The sequence below is a fragment of the Bos javanicus genome, chromosome 19 (assembly GCF_032452875.1).
Source record: "Bos javanicus breed banteng chromosome 19, ARS-OSU_banteng_1.0, whole genome shotgun sequence".
Classification (NCBI taxonomy): Eukaryota; Metazoa; Chordata; class Mammalia; order Artiodactyla; family Bovidae; genus Bos; species Bos javanicus.
In genome coordinates this window covers 54,979,063-54,997,667 of record NC_083886.1, presented here as the reverse complement: position 1 = coordinate 54,997,667, position 18,605 = coordinate 54,979,063, and the positions used below count along the sequence as shown (strand labels likewise).

Sequence of the window (18,605 nt, the reverse complement as noted above, 5' to 3'; positions counted from 1 at the left end):
GCACTCCTATTTCTATTAACGGGAAGCTGGTAGGGCCTGATGTAGAATCCTTTAAGACAGATTCATCTGTGCATGTCTGGAAGCAGACGCTGGCCCAGACCAAAGTTACCTTCCCACCAGGAGCCACCAGCAACAGGATGCGGGCTCTCCCTTCTGAATAAGGGCTTCTGCAGCTCTGCGGTTTGGCCACATAGCCCCTAGAGGGCAGTGTGGAGACCCAGAGGGATGGCTGAGGCTCTCATTTTAAAGGGTGTTACAGCCAAAATCACTGCAGATGGTGACTGCAGCCATGAAATTAAAAGACATTTGCTCCTTGGAAGAAAAGCTATGAACAACCTAGATAACATATAAAAAAGCAGAGACATTACTTTGCTGACAAAGGTCCATCTAGTCAAAGCTATGGTGTTTCCAGTAGTCATGTAAGGATGTGAGAGTTGGACTATAAAGAGAGCTGAGCGCCAAAGAATTAAGAATTGATGCTTTTGAATTGTGGTGTTAGAGAAGACTCTTGAGAGTCCCTTGGACTGCAAGGAGAACCAACCAGTCAGTCCTTAAGGAAATCAGCCCTTTAGGATTGATTATTGAATATTCATTGGAAGGACTGATTATTGAATATTCATTGGAAGGACTGATGCTGAAGCTGAAACTCCAATACTCTGGCCACCTGATGTGAAGAACTGACTCATCTGAAAAGACCCTGAGGCTGGGAAAGACTGAAGGTGGGAGGAGAAGGGGACAACAGAGAATGAGATGGTTGGATGGCATCACCAAGTCAATGGACATGAATATGAGTAAGCTCCGGGAGTTGGTGATGGACAGGGAAGGCTGGTATGCTACAATCCATAGGGTCGCAAAGAGTCAGACACAAGTGAGCGACTGAACTGATGGCCTGGTAGCTCAGTAGTAAAGAATTCACATGCCAATGCAGAAGACACAGATTCAATCCCTGAGTCAGGAAGATCCCCTGGAGAAGAAAATGGCAACCCACTCCAGTATTCTTGCCTGGGAAATCCATGGACAGAGGAGCCTGGCGGCTACAGTCCAGGGGGTTGCGAAACAGTCGGACATGACTTAGCAACTAAACAATAGCCTTTAAAAGGACCAAAAAAAAAAAAAAAGGACTCAGAAAACTAGAAGCTGTTGATTTGTTAGGGCAATGAGGTCTCTACACCACAGAGGTTGGGCTACTGTGATCTCAGAGTCAGATCGTCAGCTCTCTGCATTGTGATTTTTGTCCCTGTTCCCTTCTATTTAATATTATCTCTCCTATTATAAAAACAGTAAGATACTGCAAGTGTGAAATGGTGCAGCCGTTTTGGAAAGCAGTTTAGAAGTTCCTCAAATGGTTAAACACAAGAGTTTCCATAGGTCCTGCAATTCTACTCCTAGGTATCTACCCAAGGGAAATGAAAACATATATCCAGGCAAAAACTAGAACACATGTGCTCAGAGCAGCATCACTCAGTACATAAAAGGTAGAAACAGCCCCAGTGAAATGCTGAATGGATAGACAAAATGTAGCACACCCATCCAAAGGACTATTATTTGGCCATAAAAAGGAGTGAACTTCTGATACATGTTACAATGAGTAAAACATTAAAAACTTAAAACACCAAAACATTATGCTGAGGAAGCCAGACACAAAGGACCATATATTACATGAGTCCACTTATAAGAAACTCCAGAGTAAAGAAATCTAGAGATTAGTGGTGGCTGAGAGCTGGGGATGGGGGGAGAATGGGAGTCAGGAAGGTAATAGCTAAAAGGTACAGGGTTGCTTTTAGACCATGGTGATGGTTGCACTCTGACCCCTGAATTATACATTCAATAATAAATACACCCTGACACTTGAATTAATACAGTTTAAATAACAGATGCTCAGAATAAGACATTTAGGAAGTTCAGAAGGCCCTTTAAGAGAAGGAAAAAAAAAACTCCTTAAATATAATCTCTTAAAATATTTATTTTTGTTTAGTTCAGCTCTTTGGCTGGGCTGGATCTTAGTTACAGCACGCAGGATCTTCAGTGTTTAGCTGTACCATGTGGGATCCAGCTCCTGACCAGGGATTGAACCCAGGCACCCTGATTGGGAGCTCAGAGTCTTAGCCACTGGAGCACCAGAGAAGGCCCCACCTTCACACTTACATCAACTGCAGTAAATAAAATTAAAGCCCTAGCTCTTCAGTTGCACCAGCCACAGCTCTCAAGTGCTCAGTAGCACACTGAACAGCTCGGACATAGGGCATTTCTGGCATCAGTGGAGGTTTGGTTAGACCCGTGGGTCTCAACTGGGAGTGATTCTGCTCCCTGCACAGGGAACATTTGGTGATGTGGAAGACCCCATGACTCGGGGGAGGATGTTGCAGCAATCAGTGGGTAGAAACCACGTGTGCACGTGTGCTCAGTCATGTCTGACTCTGCGACCCCATGGACTGTAAGACCGCCAGGTTCCTCTGTCCATGGGATTTTTCTAGGCAAGAATACTGGAGTAGGTTGCCATTTCCTACTCCAAGAAGTCACAGATGCAGCTAAATATTCTCCATGTATAGGACAAGCCTGCCAGCAAAAAATGATCTGATTTCAAATATCAATAGTACTGATTTTGAGAAGCTCTGTTCTGGACCCTGGGGTGCAAGCTAGTGGGGCAGGCAGAGGAGGCAATGGAAAGATGTAAAGGGATTTCTGTATCAATTCTGGTCCATGCATAGTAATAAATGTACCATACTAATGTTAAGACATTAATAACAGAGGAAGCTGTAGGAAGACCTAAAGGAGCTGGCTATACTGTACTAACCTGCTCAAGTTTTCTGTAAAGCTTTAACTGTTCTAAGAAACAAAGTCTAGTAATAATAATAAGAAAAAAAAAGAGAAGTCATTTTATGTAAGACTAAAAGAATAAAACTTTAAAAGAAATGCAGTGATAAAATTGTGGTCTATGCGTACAATGGAATATTATTCAGCCTGAAAAAAGGAGGAAATTCTGACACTTGCTGTAACATGGCTGACCCGAGGACACTGCGCTCAGTGAAATATGCCAATCACAAAATGACAAAGGGTGCTCAATTCCGCTTTTATGACGTCCCCAGAGGAGTCAGATTTCACGGGGACAGAAAGCAGAACTTTGCCAGGGGGCTGTGCGAAGGGGAGGTTAACGTGCACAGGGTTTGTTTGGGAAAATGAAAGCGTTCTGAAGACACATGGTGGTGATGCTTGTGCAACAGTGTGAACGTGCTTCGTGCTGCTGAACTAGGCGCCTGAAACTGGCTAACATGGTAAACTTCATGTTCTGCTGCTGCTGCTGCTGCTGCTAAGTCGCTTCAGTCGTGTCCGACTCTGTGCGACCCTATAGACTTCAGCCCACCAGGCTCCCCTGTCCCTGGGATTCTCCAGGCAAGAACACAGGAGTGGGTTGCCATTTCCTTCTCCAATGCAAGAAAGTGAAAAACTGAAAGTGAAGTCACTCAGTCGTGTCCAACTCTAGCAACCCCATGGACTGCAGCCTACTAGGCTCCTCCATCCATGGGATTTTCCAGGCAAGAGTACTGGAGTGGGGTGCCATTGTCTTCTCCATAAGCTATGTATGTTTTATCACAATAAATGAAAGAGGGATACGATGAACAAAGGAACAGGACAGTAGCACACACAGTAATATTAAGAGATTTAAAGCAAGGTTTTGGGACTTCTCTGGCGGTTCAGTGACTAAGGCTCCAAGCTCCCAATGCAGGGGGGTGTTTGGTTCGATCCCTGGTCAGGGAACTAGCCCCCACATGCTGCATCGAGGAGTCCCTATGCCGCAACTAAAGATCTCGTGTGCTGCAACGAAGGTCGAGAATCCTGCATGGTCGCAACTGAGACCTGGTATGGCCAGATAAATAAAAAGCTACTTAAAAAAATAACAAAACGAGGTTTCAACTCTGCCTTCCGCCTCTTGCCCAGCCTTGAGCACCTCCAGCCTCTCATCCGTGTCCATCTGACCTCAGATTTCCTATGAACACTGGTTTACTCTATTCTTTCTCTTAAGTCACATTGGTTCCACTATTCTAACAAGGGGAATGTGGAGGACGGTTGAAATTCATCAGTCCTCTGATGGGAAAAACCAGGGAATCCTCGAGACTTCTGAGTAGCACTGTGTATACCATGCATGTCGTCAAGGCTCTGGCTCACCTCTAGCCATCCCGCCTCTGCTCCCCTGGGCGCCCTCGAAGAGCAGCCCACACCCATATCCGCGTACACACCTGCAATGAGATACTCCTTCTTTCCTCCAATGTCCAGCGAGACCCCACACACGGCAGAGGAGGGGGCTGTGTAGATAAACTCTATGTCCTGATCAGGTCCCTTGAACATCTGGAAAAAGGAGGATGAGGAACGTAAGTGAACGTGGGCAGCACAGCCAGGAATCCGGATGCCTCCCTGAACACGTGCCCCAACCTGCACCCGGGGTACTGCCAGCACGGAAAGGGGATGGGGACACAGCAGTCAGACAGGCTGGAAGACAACTATTCCTAACGCACAGGGTTCTCCGGAGTCACTGTGATTCACTGCCTAGGGTGGCAGTTGTCACCAGGCTGGGGATGACCTGGTCATCCAGAAGGACCCGCCTCAGACACACCTGCCTTCCCAAACACGCGTGAGGTCATCACAGAATCTCCAGGGAGGGGCTCGGATACCTCCAGGTGATTCTGACCCACCACGGAGGACAGCCACTTTCGTCTCTTTCCAGGAATTCTGATCAAGTACTGGCTACTTGATTCCAGAGCAGAGAGGCACCTCTTAATTAGGATGTAACTCTGGGCAAAAGGAGTTCAACTTGTGATTTCCTTAGAGCCCCTTGGGAACAGACCTGTTGCTCAGAAGGGGTGCATTGTTCCAGCATCTGGGCAGGAAGTGAGAAAGCCCCAGCCAGGGGGTTCCTGCTGCCCCACCAGGGCCAGTGACAGGCGGGGACGTGAGTGTGGGCTGAGAACTGCCCTCCACTCCGATTTTAGGGGTACAGCTCACTTGCAGCCTGGTGAAAGGGGAGGGCACACATGCCAGGACCAACACAACACAGGCGGCCACACAGCACCGTGGAACACACACCACTGAGGCGCCACAATTCCACACGAACCGCGTCAGGACTCTTGCTGCGTGGTTAAACCCAGGTTAATGGTATTGTTTGGTTTGGGGGGAGGGAAGAGCTTCAAGAAGCAAACCCAAATGGAACAGGGTCATCCCAATGTCACAATGAACCAGCTCTGCAAGAGCTATACCCCAACCCATGCCAAGGAAGGTTATGAATGATGTCTGTCACCAAAGGGCTGAAAGTGCTGCCTCGGTGTCAACACCTCCCTTTTCATAACCCCACAGTGGGTCATTAGAGCAGAGATACTGTCTTAACTGCTTCATAAATAGAGACGTTGGCACTGAGAGACCGGGGCACCCCTTTAAATGACACAGACATAATGATTAAGCATTTCGCTGACCTTCTGGTAACATGTATTTTCTATTTTTGTAACAATATGGACGGCCACAATGACTAACCAGGTCACAAAGCTGTCTCTCCAGCTACAGCCTAGAATCTTCTTCCCTCTTACAGACCAAGTTTTGTTGTTGTTCAGTCATGTCTGACTCTTTGCGACCCCATGGACTACAGCAAGCCAGGCTCCGCTGTCCTTTACTATCTCCCAAGTTTGCTCAAATTCACGTCCATTAAGTTGGTGATGCTATCTAACCATCTTGTCCTCGCTACCAATTTCTCCTTTTGCCTTCAATCTTTCCAGTATCACAGTCTTTTCCATTAGTTACTGTCAGTAATAACCTTCCATTTGCACCGGTCCTGTCCTCCCAACCTGCCCCGTGTCTTCCCTCCCTCCCTCCCAAATATGGGCTCCTTGCCATATTACCTTAAACACAACCCACATTCTGAAAAACTGACAAATACCAGTCACCTCCCACTGGGTCTACAGCTCTCAATGCCTCTGGTCCTATCCGGCCTGGCAAAGCATCTTCTCCATCACCGGCTGGGCTGCCAAGTCCATTTCTTCCCTAAGTCCCCTCTCTTAGGTAATGTCCCAGCACATCTCTCCATAGGAGCCGGCCTCTCTCCAAATCCTCACTCCTCTTGAAAGTAAAGCTAACCAGGCAAGACCGGAGCCCACTCGCACTTTTGGGGAATTAGGTCATTTGCCCTGTTGGTTGTGGGCTCCCAGAAACAATGGCCAAGTTCCCACTGCCTATGAACCCACCCACCATGGAAGAGGCAGAGAGGCACTCATGGAATGTTCCACAGAAGCTGTGAAGTTGGTGACTTAACACTGAAGCTCTGCCACTGATTTATAGCCATCAGAATGAAGATAACACATTTATGGAAGAACTGAGCCAATGGGAATATACCACGTACACCCAAGTTCTCTGGCATTTACAGATTAAGGAGAATCAGATCCACCTGCAGCTTGACGCCCCTGCTCCTCACCGTCCGCCCCATGCATGGCTGGGCCAGTTCTAGGGACCTAGAGGTGCACTGAGACAGCGGGACACCCTGCCGTGCTCCCAAACCTCCCACGGCTCTGCCGGACACAGCAAGCCCAGGATGGCCACCATTACCTTTATCTGCTTGATCTCATACTGAATCCGCTTGATGGGGTTGCCGTAGATGTCGTTGCCAGAGTCCACCTCCTTCTTATTGACTGCTTTGGCCCTGATCACTGCAAAACAAAGATGCAAAGGTGAGCAGAGTCCCCCGCAAGACTGTCCTGGCTCCGAGGTTGGGGCGGCAGGGTGGAGGTGGCAGCAGGGAGGCGGGAGGCGAGGGCAGGTAATCCCAGCCTGGGCACAGCACTGGACCCCATCCAGAGGGGGCAGACCAGGAATGACGCCAGAGCCCTCTGCTGACAGGACCCCAGAGCAGCTCTTGTCCCTCAAGACCTGGGGGTGGCTGAAGCCATCACTGATTTGAACACGGATCACTGTGGATCTCACACGATGGGACTCTGGGGCTTTTTTCCCTTTCTCTCCAATGTGTACGTACCGGTGGCTGGGAAAGCAGATGAGCACACTGACTGGCCTGCCATCCTGCTCACGCAGTTGAGGATGGTGAAAGTCCTACCCTGCCCGCCTCCTCCCATAGCCTACGGTCAGTCAGGCTTTTTCAGGCTGAAGGTAGAGAGGGAGTTACCTTCCTGCAACAGGCCCCATCATATTTAGGTTGGGGGTCTGACATCAAAAAAGTCTATCCTGCCAGCCTCTGAATCCGTCCTCTGCATGTCCCTGAGAAACATCCTGGGGCTGCTTTTTGTAATAACACACATTCTATCAGAGGCAATGGCAGAGAAAGGTCAAACATTTTAACCCAAAGTGCGTGGAACGGAGAAGGAAACATTTGAGAGCATCCGTGGCAGAAAAAAGGGACAGATGCCGAGGGAAAAGGCCAAAACACAAAGAAGGATGGTCCTGGACCTTGACACGAGATGGAGGAGAGGGGAAGAGGTCAGGCTGGGAAGGTTCCGGAATGTTCCCCAAGGCCTGAGGCTGCTCGCGGGCCCTGCAACCCAGGGCTTCCTACCAGCAATTAAGCCGGGACCCTGCTCTGCCCTGTAACCTGACAGGCGGGGATCAGCAGCTCACGCTGTCACTTGGGCAGAGCCCTCCCTCCCTTTTTTCATTTTGAGGCTCGTCAGCTGGGGCACAGGCCATTCTAATGGCTTTAAAAGCTTTGTCCTTCAAGATTTGGCTGTTCAGGGTCACTGTGGATGAGTGTCACGTGAGCATGGGTGTGAGCAAGATAGAGAAACAAGGAACAGACAGGGCCTGGCTTGGAGGAGCCTCCCACCCTCCACCCCAGTGAGCGGCTGGAATTCCAGAGCCCCTGGTCAGGGCGGTCTTTTCCTACAGAGCAGGGAGGTCCAGGACACAGACCCCCATCTGTGCCCACCCCTCTGGATCCCCCAGATGCTCTCTGGATCCCAGCCTGGCACCAGAGCCCTACGCCCCAGCTCCAGTGCCCCGCCCCAGCTCCAGTTCCCCGCCCCGGCGCAAAGCCATCCTTATTTTTCCTTCTGTTGGCGCTGAGTCATGACTGGTGGAGGCCACAGGTTCCTGTTTCCCAGGCTGAGCCAGGCCCCAACCTACGAAGCCACATCCAGGAAATGCCAAGCGGTGGGCCACGCCAGAACAGAGGGCTTTGCCCTTGTAGCAGGTCGTCCTGATCTCAGCGTTTCTTCCCACCCCTCCACCCATCTTCCCACCCCAGCACGTGTTGCCTTTTCATGGCCACACCCCATCCAGCTCAAGCATCTTCCTTGGCCGCCCGCTGCCGCCCTCTAAACATCCTCCTGGCAACCTGGCACCAGCCAGTGACTATTTTGGCTGCCTTGGGGGTCACCCGCTCTTGTTTGTTCCGCCAGTCCATAATACTTCCTGAATCTGAACCTGCCCAGAGGTGTCCATATTTTCAGCCCTGAATGCCATCTCCTCTCTGCCTGGAGAACTTCTATTCATCCTTCAAGACCCAGCTGAAATAGCCCTTCTCCATCTTCCGTCGGGAAATCCTGTCCTCTTGTGGCACCTGATGTATATCCCACACCTCTCATCCATTTTGCTATAAACACCTGTGCCCTTGTTTACACAGAGACCAGGGAGCATCTAACAGGCAGAAGCTATGTTCTAACCATAGAACAGTTAGCTCTATTTGCTGAGCTGAACCTGAGATAACTGGATGGCAACACAGGTGAGGTTTGTCTTGGTCCATCTTACAGCCTGCCTAGTCTATACCTTATCGCCACACTACACGGAAGTTTTTCTGCGCATCAGCAAACATCAGATCAGTCTGTCTCAAGTTTGCTCTTCCACAGTGTCGTCCTCAGCGCACGCTATCAAATGAACCAGGAACATCCAAAGGAGATCATGAGTCTACAAGAAGCAATGCCGAACTGTGTTATGGTGTACCCAGCCCTGCGTGCTTTTTGAAGCTGCTTGGTACTATTGTTCAGAGGCCCAGCACTCTGCACAATGCTTACTGCATCACAGGTGTTCAATGAACACTCTGCTGACCATCAGAAAACAAGCAAAAAGTCAAAACTACCATGAGGTAACACCACTCATCAGTCAGAAGGGCCATCGTTAAAAAGTCTACAAATAACAAATGCTGAAGAGGGAACCCTCTACCCTGCTGGTGGGAATGTAAGTTGGTGCAGCCCCTATGGAAAACAGGATGGAGTTCCTCAAAGAACTAAAACTTAGAGTTGCCCTATGATCAAGCAATTTTATTCCTGGGCATATATCTGGATAAAACTGAAATTCAAAAAGATACACAGACTCTCCCTCATGTTCAAAGCAGCACTATTTACAGTAGCCAAGACACAGAGACCACCCGAATGTCCCCTGACACATGAAAGGATGAGTAGCATTTCATCCATGTTACTCAACCATAAAAAAGAATAACATCATTCGCAGCAACATGGATCAACCTAGAGATTATCACACTAAGTGAAGCAAGTCAGAAAAAGACCAATGCCATATGATATCACTTACATGTGGAATCCAAAAAAAAGACAAATGAACAATATCTATGAAACACAGACAGAGAGAGCAGAACTCTGGCTGTCCAGGGGGAGGGGTGTGGGGGGAGGGAGGAATTGGGAATTTGAAATTGGCAGATGTAAACTATTATATGCAGGATGGATAAACAGCAAGGTCCTACTATACAGCACAGGGAATAATATTCAATATTTGGTGATAAATCATTAATGGAAAAGGATATGAAAAAGAATGTATATAATATAACCAAATCACTTTGCTGTGTAGCAGAAATTAACAGCACTTAAATCAACTACACTGAAACCAATTTTTTTTTTTAAAGGAAAATAAGCAAAAAGTACTCCCAAATAGCCAAGAGACCCCATTCCATTCCACACAATAAGGTCCATGCATTTTTCTCTCGTAAAAGCTCCTAAAGCTCTCGGGCAGTCTGGGTCCTTATTTGAAAGTAGGCAGCACCAGAACTCCATCCTGCCGTAGCCCCTCCCTGCGACACAGCCTCAGGGAAGCTCCCTGGCCTTGCTGGGACACAGTTACTCATTTCTGAAACAGAGAAACACCACCATCGCCAGAATGGGCACACCCTCAGGGTGAGGGAGGGGAGGAAGAGCTGGGCCTAAGAGATGCCTGGCACACAATGCATGCGCAGCTCAGCGCAAACACAGCCCCACGGGGAAGAATGGCACCGATTCTCTCACTCCCCAGGGGGGCGAGGAGTTAGGAGACCCGCACCACACTCACTGCTCAGGCCCAGGGAACCCACCCTGGGCATCGCGGACGCCAGATCTGGGTCTGGTAACAGCTTCCTGGAGGACCTGCTCTGCGGCTACAGACCACATGCTCGTCTTCAAAAAATTGTCAGAAAAGAAGAGAGTTAAGCCTATAATGTTCACTGGCCCCTGAGCTCCCGGCAGGGAGGTCGGGGGTGGGGTGGGGAGGATCTCTGATTGAGCTTGTCACCACGGAACAGGAGTTCAGATTCTTCAGGGTCTGTGAACTGAGTCTCAATGTTTTACAGAATGAAAGACAAAGAGAAGGAAAGAAAGTGAGAAGAAAGAGAGAAAAAAGAGCTCAGTTCTATGGAAAACCTTCCCCAAAGCATCAACACCCTCCAACCACGAAGGAGAGAAGCTGGGCACACTCCTGTCCACCTGGATGCGAGGTGCCATCTGGGCTCAGCACCCTCTGCATGGGGTGGGGGTGGGGAGACACATGTAAGTATTGGCAAAGGAACTGATTACAACCAGAGGATCCCATGGGCAAGCTACAGATAGCAGACCCAAAGGGAAACAGATGTCTAGGCCCCACATGAGAGGAAGGGCGAGATGGCATCTCAGTGGACCCCAGCCAGCTCAGCCACGGACATCCTGACCTTCAGCTTTCTGCCCCCAGCACGAGTCAGAGTGGGGACTGTCTTCCCTGCCAAGCTCAGAGTTGGGCTACCTTTTAAGGACAAACCCGGACCCCCATTCTGTTGTCCAAAGGGAAAAAGGTGCAAGATAGGGGAAAGTCTTCAGTAAGAAAGCTTGCCTTCAAGAAGATCCAACCCAGGCAAGACAGATGGATGATGGGCTGGAAAACAGAGGAGCACCATCTCTACCTGCCAACGGCAGACAGAGGAAGACACAAGGAGAACGTTGCAGAAACACGTTTCCTGCACCCAGAACGATGGCATCACCCTGAGCTCTGGACTGGAGCCACTCCAAGTGAGGGAAGGGCCTCTCTGACACCCAGGCCCAAAGGACAGGGCTGGGGAGTAGCGAAGAGACCCAAAGAATCCGGGAAGAAATTAAAATCGAGGCATGAACTCCTGTTTACCAAACACCTGCTGCGTGCTGAGCCCAATGTCTGGCCCTGGGGCTGGGGATCAGGTTATGTCCTGTCTACCCCCACGAGCAGACAGCTCTGCTCCACCACTCTGCCCCTCAAGAAACAAAGGCAGCAGCAGGAGGGAGGGTCTTTACAAAGATCCCTGTTCTGACTGCTCTGCACCCCAAAATGATGGCCTCTCCCCAGGCTGCTCAAATTTCTGTTTCTTTCCCTTCGGCTGTGAACACAACATCTGGGTTTGAGATCAAGGGTGATTTGCTGGCTGATGAATTCACCGCCAGATGTTGGCTACTGGAATGCACAACCGTGGACTTAATTCAAAGCACACGCGACCGCAGAGCACCCGGCCCCACCCCTGGGCTGTGGACACCACACGACGTCACTTCCCCCACTAGGAGCCTGCAAAAACAATCCTTAGTCCGCCCAGCCAGATATGGGATGGAAAAGAACGGAGTGGATGGAAAGTCAAGGTTGCGGATGACCATCCAAGGAACACAGGCGACGTTCAGACTTGGAGAGATGACGACAGCCCAGGCAAAACCAACGGAGGCCAGACTGTGCCACTGCCCTGGGTGGGGAGCCGGGGAGGGGACACGGAGAGGACGGGCAGGAAATCTTGGGTGTCCCCAGCACATGGTGTGGCCAGAAGAACAGCACACTTGACCGGCCCATGTTGATTCAAGTCTCTCCCACTGACGTGAATCCTCCAGTGTTTGCGGACCTTATCGGGGAAGCAATGGAGGCTAAGAATAAGCCAAGGACATAGTCTGTGGGGAAGCCAGACCCCCCAAGGAGAACTGCCTTTCTGAAATTCATTTATTTCACACTGAAATAAACTGAATTATCTTGTCTTGCCACGGGCCCAAATGCTCTCTGGAGGCACCCCATATGCTACGTATATGTACTAAAGGACCTTTCCCAGTGAGGCCACTCTGTCAACATGGGCTCCCGACCCCAGAGCACGGTAAGCCCCTGGATGTCAGGACTCTGACTCGTAAATGTTCACAGCCTTGCCCCAACACACTCAACATCCCTGAATCCCAAGCGCCCAGTGCCAGCCCTTGCACAGCTTCCAGCTTAATAAAAAAATCACGGGTCTGCCTGGAAGAGTTGTGGGCATCTCCAGGATTCGGAAAAACATCCATCTAAATACAAGGTCAAAATCCGGCCTGAACCATCTGAACCTTACGTGTGTACTGACTCAAGCTGACAAGGGTGGCTCAGTGTCTACAGAAGCCACCAGTCCTCTCCCAGGCCAGCGCACCTACCGCAGCCTCTGCTTGGACCTGGGAGGGTTGCCCAGGGAGATGGCATTAACCAGGACCCCACTGCCTTGCTCTTCAATCTTGCTCACAGTCACATGGAAAATGCCCAGTGGTCCCCCTGGTGAGGGACACATGGCCTGAGAGTCACCTACTGCAGGGGAGGGGTCAGGGGACTTTGGCCAGCACATCAGCCAAAGACCCTACTGGCCCCAGTCAAGAGTGGATGGGGGGCCGCTCTGTTGCTGTGCCTGGAATGGGAGCCCTGGTTTGCAAACAGAAGGGTCGCCTGGTCCATCTGCTTGTCTCTGGGAAGAATTACACAGCAACCGTTTCAGAACAGTTCAGATAGAAACAATTTTGCTCCAGACGGGACCTTGTTCAGTTACTAAGTCATGTCTGACTCTTTGCAACCCCGTGAACTGCAGCACGCCGGGCTTCCCTGTCCTTCACGACCTCCCTGAGTTTGCTCAGACTCATGTCCATTGAATCGTGATGCCATTCAACCATCTCATCCTCTGTTGCCCCCTTTTCCTCCTGCCCTCAATCCTTCTCATCATTAGGGTCTTTTCCAATGAGTCAACTCTTAGCATCAGGTGGTCAAGGTACTGGAGCTTCAGCATCAGTCCTTCCTAGCCCCCACTCATTTCAGGCTGGGCTCCAGACCCCCACTCTCCAGCTGTGCTCTGCTCCACTGGGGTACTTGGGAGGGGGCTGGAGGATTCCACACTTTTGTCTACACTCACTGGAGAATGGGCACCTCGAGTGTAGACATCTATACCCTCAAATCACAGAGCCACCGAAGTCTTTGCTTAATCCCTGCAGTGACATCCTGGGGCTGCCACTTTAGCTGACGGTCTCCTGTCCCTTTTGGGTGAACACAGTGACACTGTAGGCTGGTTGACCTGGCTGAGGCCCCTTAACCTTTGATTGATGAACGTGTTCCAAGTCTCAGGGGGATGTGAACGGGGGCACCTCTATCCTAGCTGCCACTAACCTTTGAGGCTAGAGTCAGGAGAGCGAGGGGCACCCTCTTCCTGCATCTACCATCCCAGACACACAGTTGGCTGCTCTGCCCTGTGAAGCTGTAATGGAATGATTATATTTTTTCAGAGCTGTGGCCTGGTATTACTGAAAGGGTTCTAACTGCTTGCATGTAACTAAATCATCTCAGGGGGCCGTGGGGTGTGTGGTAAAGACGCTGTGAGCCTTGGGAATGGGGTTGCATCTGCTTGTTTAGTGGGGGCAGGGGAGACAAACTTCTCTGGCTGGAGTGGCAATGGGGGGAGGGTAGATGGTGACTTAAGAGACAGGGTCATGCTCACAGGGACTGCAGACTGCTCTGATGCCCCACGTTTCAGGGCCACGCCCCTCCCTACTAAACAGCACACGGAAACAGGGTGTGGCTGCGGGTCCTGGGAGATGTCACAGGAATGCATGACGTCAGCGCTGGCCTGGTGCCTGGAAATCCCTGGGAGCATCCAGCCCCACCTCCCCTCCAGCCTCACTGTGCACCCAGCCCTCACCTTCCCAGATGTCCCTTGGTGGACACAGCCCTGGGAGCTCTCCCCGGGTACTCAGCTCTGCCTTCCCTGGCCTCAAGGCCGGGCCCCTTTCAGTCCGGCTGGGGGAGACCTCAAAGTTCGCTGCTTTCAGGGAAATGAAGTAATCAGAAACAGCCCTGAGATGCTGCAGGCAACTGAGGGTTTCGTCTGTCCCTGCAGCAGCTGTGAGAGACCGCACCCTGCCCCCACCACCAGGTCCCCCAAAGCTTCCCAGACCTCCCCAACTCCAGGAGCCAACAGATGTCCAGGGCAGAGCAGGGCTGGGCTCTCTAGGGTGAGGTCAAGACTTGGCCAGCATGACTCAGGCCAAGGTCAAAAACTCCTGGAATGATAACTGCTCATCGCAGATGTGTTTATTCGGGAATCGAGGGTGGGGCAGGGATGGTGCAGACAGACAACAGGAAATAGCACCACAGCCCCAGCCCTGGTCCACGCTGCTTGAGAGCCTGCTACCTGAGGATCTGCCAGGCCCGCCCTTGTTGCTCAAGATTCTAGCACACACACGTGAGCGGCTGTCCACTGGATGCCCCGTCTCCATGGAGACCAGCTCGCCCATCTCCATTTTCTGTTCGTTTGCTTTGGCTCCCCTGGGAAGCAGGAGAGAAGCAACTCTAGGAGAGCCTTGCCATGCAGACACACGCTGCAGGCCTCACTGCCCCACTTCAAGCTGCCCTCCTGACCGCCCCCCGCTCCAGGACCCGGATAGAACCGAGACTCAAGCCCCACCACCCTTCCTCCTTTCTTGCTGTCGGCCCAGCGGGATCTCACGCCAGAGGCCTTGATCACGGTCTCCTAAGCCTTGGGCTCGGGGCCCTTCCCATTCACGTGCTGCTGAATCACTTGAAAAAAATGCATCCCGCTCCTGGGAGGATTTGCTGAGAACAGTGCGGCTTTGTGGAGGGAACTGCTGCTCTGCACTTTCTCCGCCAAGACCCTGAGGAGGAGCCAAGCTCAGCCCTGCAAACCCAAGCCTGGAGCCCTGAGCGGGGGCAGGAGCAGGACTGGGCGGGGCAGGGGGCAGTGGGAGGCTGGGAGAGACGCTGGGAGGACTCTCGGCTACCCCGCCTTGCCTTCATCCCTCCCCGCCCGCAGGCTGAGGAAGGGGCCGGATGGACAGCAGAGAAGCAAGGGGCAGCAGACAAAGGTCGCATCCTCACTGGTGGGCCGGGACCTTGGGCAGCTCTCACTTTAGGGTGTGAACACACACAGAGGGCCGGTGGCTCAGGCCCCATCCGCGTGGACACTGCTGCAGCGGCGGCCCTGGCGTGGGATGCTGAAGCACGTGGTCTGTGGGCTGACCCTGACGCACCGCACTGCTCAGGAGCCAGGGGCAGGGATGGGAAGGCGGGAATCCCAGGACCACACCTCCAGCTGCCAGTGTGGAGGGATTCTGGGCGAGCGGGCTGGGAGGTCATGCGCCCACTCCTCAGCTAGTCCTCGTGAGCTTAGCTCACCTGCCCCTTGGAGTGGGTGGTGTGTGGGGTGCAATCCACCCCCCCACCTCGTCTCCAGGCCGGGATGAGGGTAGGCTACGCTCTGCCATCGACTCTCCATCCTGTTACAGAGTAAATAGCGTGGAGGCAAGAAGTGGCCGCTCCTTATGGCCTCCTTCGGCTCACCGGAAGAGGCACCCCTGCCCCACGCCTCAATTTTAAAAACCTATCTTCCCGTCATTTTACATTTCTGAGTTTCTGGATGTTCTCGTGCACGCTGCAACCCAGCACCTGGCTGGATGGGGGAGGGGACAGGCACGAGGACCCCCAGGGCGGCACCCACGGAATGCGGGGACACATCCAAAACCAAGGGTGCCCCCCTGGCCCCACCAGGGCAGGACCTGTCCCGCCATCTCGGCTGAACTGCTGTCCCTTGTCCCGCTTCTTATCCGTCACTGCCGGCTCACATGTGCCCGTGGAGAGTGGACCTTGTGACAGGTACCACAGATGCTGCCTGCCCCGTGTAGATTGCTTGGGCAAACGGGCGGGGGGGACGGGGCTGTCCACCAGCCCATCGGCCATGGAGGCCTTCCCCAGGGGCCACCATCTGGCTGCAAGGACGTGACCTGATGACCCAGAGAGAAACAGGAACAAGGAAGCTGCCCCAAGTGTGGGGATGGAAGCACACAACCAGGGGAACGTTCTAGAAGATGCAATTTCAGAGAGGAAGAGCCCATGGGGGAAGGAGGGAGGACCCCCTAGGAGGAGCCACCATGTCGGGGTCCCCACTGCTCTCTGGAAGGACTGGGTGGAAACTGTCCTGGGGGCGCTGCCCCAGGGTCCCTGGCACCTGCATCCGGTCGCATCAAAGTGACCAACAAGGAGTGAAGGTGGTGTCTTCGCAGACGCCACAGTGGGCCCCTGGGACACCACTGAGATCAAAGTGACCGGTGACGCCTCTGCTGGGAACCACTGGAGGGTCACCTGTTTGGGGGGAGGTGGTCCTGGAGGGCTGTTCTGTTGCTCACATTGCTGGTCCGGGCAAGAGAGTGCTCTAGACCACCCCGCTTCGGTCTTCCGCAGGTCAGGTGGAGAAGGGCAAGGTGTCTCATACAGCTGCTGGGGGACAGTGTGGGAGGGACCGTCCGGGCACAGATGAGTCACCCTCCACCATGTCTCACTGCCCTTCCCCGACACCTACTTTTAGCTCAAGTGTGGCCAAGAGGGGACGATTCCTCACCTAGAACACACGAGGCGCAAACATGACCTTTGAAAGTGGAAACAAAAATAACGCACTCAAAGGCAGGCTTGCCCCTTCATCAGACTGTGGCTTCCAGGCCGAGTCAGGAGAACACCATTACTCAGTGTTTGGGTCCCATCGTGGCCACGGCTTTAAACCCGGTGACCCCAGGGTGTCCCCTCCACCCTCAGACCGAGGCAATCCCATGGCGACAGACGGAGTTCTGGCTGAGCACCTGCTGAAGGCCTGTGCCCCTCCCCGGGGGGAATCCTCATTTGGCCCAGGAGTGACAAAGGTCTCCCAGCCCCAGGACTTTTGTTTTTATTCACGCTGGACTCAGACCACACTGAGCGGCTCTGCAGCCCTGACCCATGACTTTGCAGAAGCAGATCAGAGAAATGGGGCTGGGATCAAACATTTTCTCTACCTCAAATGGGAAAGCCACAGACAACAGAGACCCACATGCTGGAGACATGAGATGGTGGGAGGATCCTCACTCAAAACTATTGATTTTAAAACAAAACCAAAAAAAACACAAAAACCCACCAAACACCTTGCTGGATGCCATTACTGCTCCATACAAACGGGCACGTTCAGGGGCTGGGGGCTGGATGCTCAGAGACACACATCCGGCCACTCACCCCGCCTCTCTGAGTATTCTTCCATCGCCATCTAAGTCTCTGTGGTCACTTGTTACCTGTATCCTCCACCAGAATGTAATGTTTCCGTGTGCGTGTTGTTCACTGTTCACCTCCAGGCTTGTGAGGCAGTGTCTGCCAGTCAATATTTGCACAGGAAAAAATGGTGCAAGGTCAGGCCAACATTTTCCAGAGGCAAAAAAGAGGTGAAAATGGGAAGGAAAGGAGGAAGGAGACCTTTCCCACACCTCCGTCCCAGCTGGGGTGGCCACACATCCCCAAAGCACTTTCTGATGCCAGGCCTTTTGACCCCCGTGCATTAGGGATGTTATTCTCATTTCGGGAACTGGCCCAAAACAGGCAGCGGTGGGAAGGAGGCTCAGAGGCTCCCACGATAACGTGACGCAGCAGCAAACCTGACACCTGCCTGTGAGATGGACGAACTCACTACGCTGGGTCCAAAAGAGCTTCCAAAAGACCACGTGTGCTGTAACATCCTTTTTATAGGGGTCAAGCCTAAGTAAAGCTGAACAATACAGGGTGTGTTCTGGTGTGTGAAGTGGGGACAACTCCCAAGTTCTGCGGATACACACTACAGCTAAGGAGGAACAGCATACAGAAGAGGGAAGCGGCACACAGATAAAGCTGGTTTTCGGCAAATATTTCAGATCTCAGATTTGAATGGTGGGCTCACAGGTGATCATTATACCGTCTACATGTGGGCAGGCTGGGGTCCCAACAGACCCTGCCTTCACTCCCTGTTGGTCACTACAGCTAGGCTATGGTGCAAAACTACGTAAGATTAAAAAGGCCATTGATGGCCCAGTGATGCCCACATACCATGACTGAAGAGGGGCTCCTACTCAGGACAGCTGAGGTTCCTGGAAGGGAGGGAGGGAGGCCCATCTCCTTGATATGCTAAGCCCAGGGGTCAGCTAATGCTGGCTTGAGGGCCAAAGCCTGCCTACCCCTTATTTTTGTAAATCAAGTCTTATTGGAACTCGGTCACACCCATTCATTTAGTCTATGGCTGCCTTCCAGGCATTGAGTAGTTGCCACAGAGACGATATGGCCAGTGAAGCTTAGAATGCTACTCTCAGCTCCTTGCAGAAAAGGTTTGTCCA

The 18,605-nt window shown here is 52.1% G+C and overlaps 1 protein-coding gene across 1 annotated transcript in view; it reads right to left on the bottom strand.

Moving 5' to 3' along the window:
• TIMP2 (TIMP metallopeptidase inhibitor 2) overlaps window positions 1-18,605 on the bottom strand; it is a 54,301-nt gene that overhangs the window by 10,060 nt on the left and 25,636 nt on the right. Inside the window, exons 2-3 of the mRNA XM_061389860.1 lie at window positions 6,583-6,683; window positions 4,236-4,344 (exon numbers count right to left, since the gene is read on the bottom strand). Of these exons, the coding sequence (XP_061245844.1) occupies window positions 4,236-4,344; window positions 6,583-6,683 (210 nt within the window). The remainder of the gene's footprint in view (window positions 1-4,235; window positions 4,345-6,582; window positions 6,684-18,605) is intronic.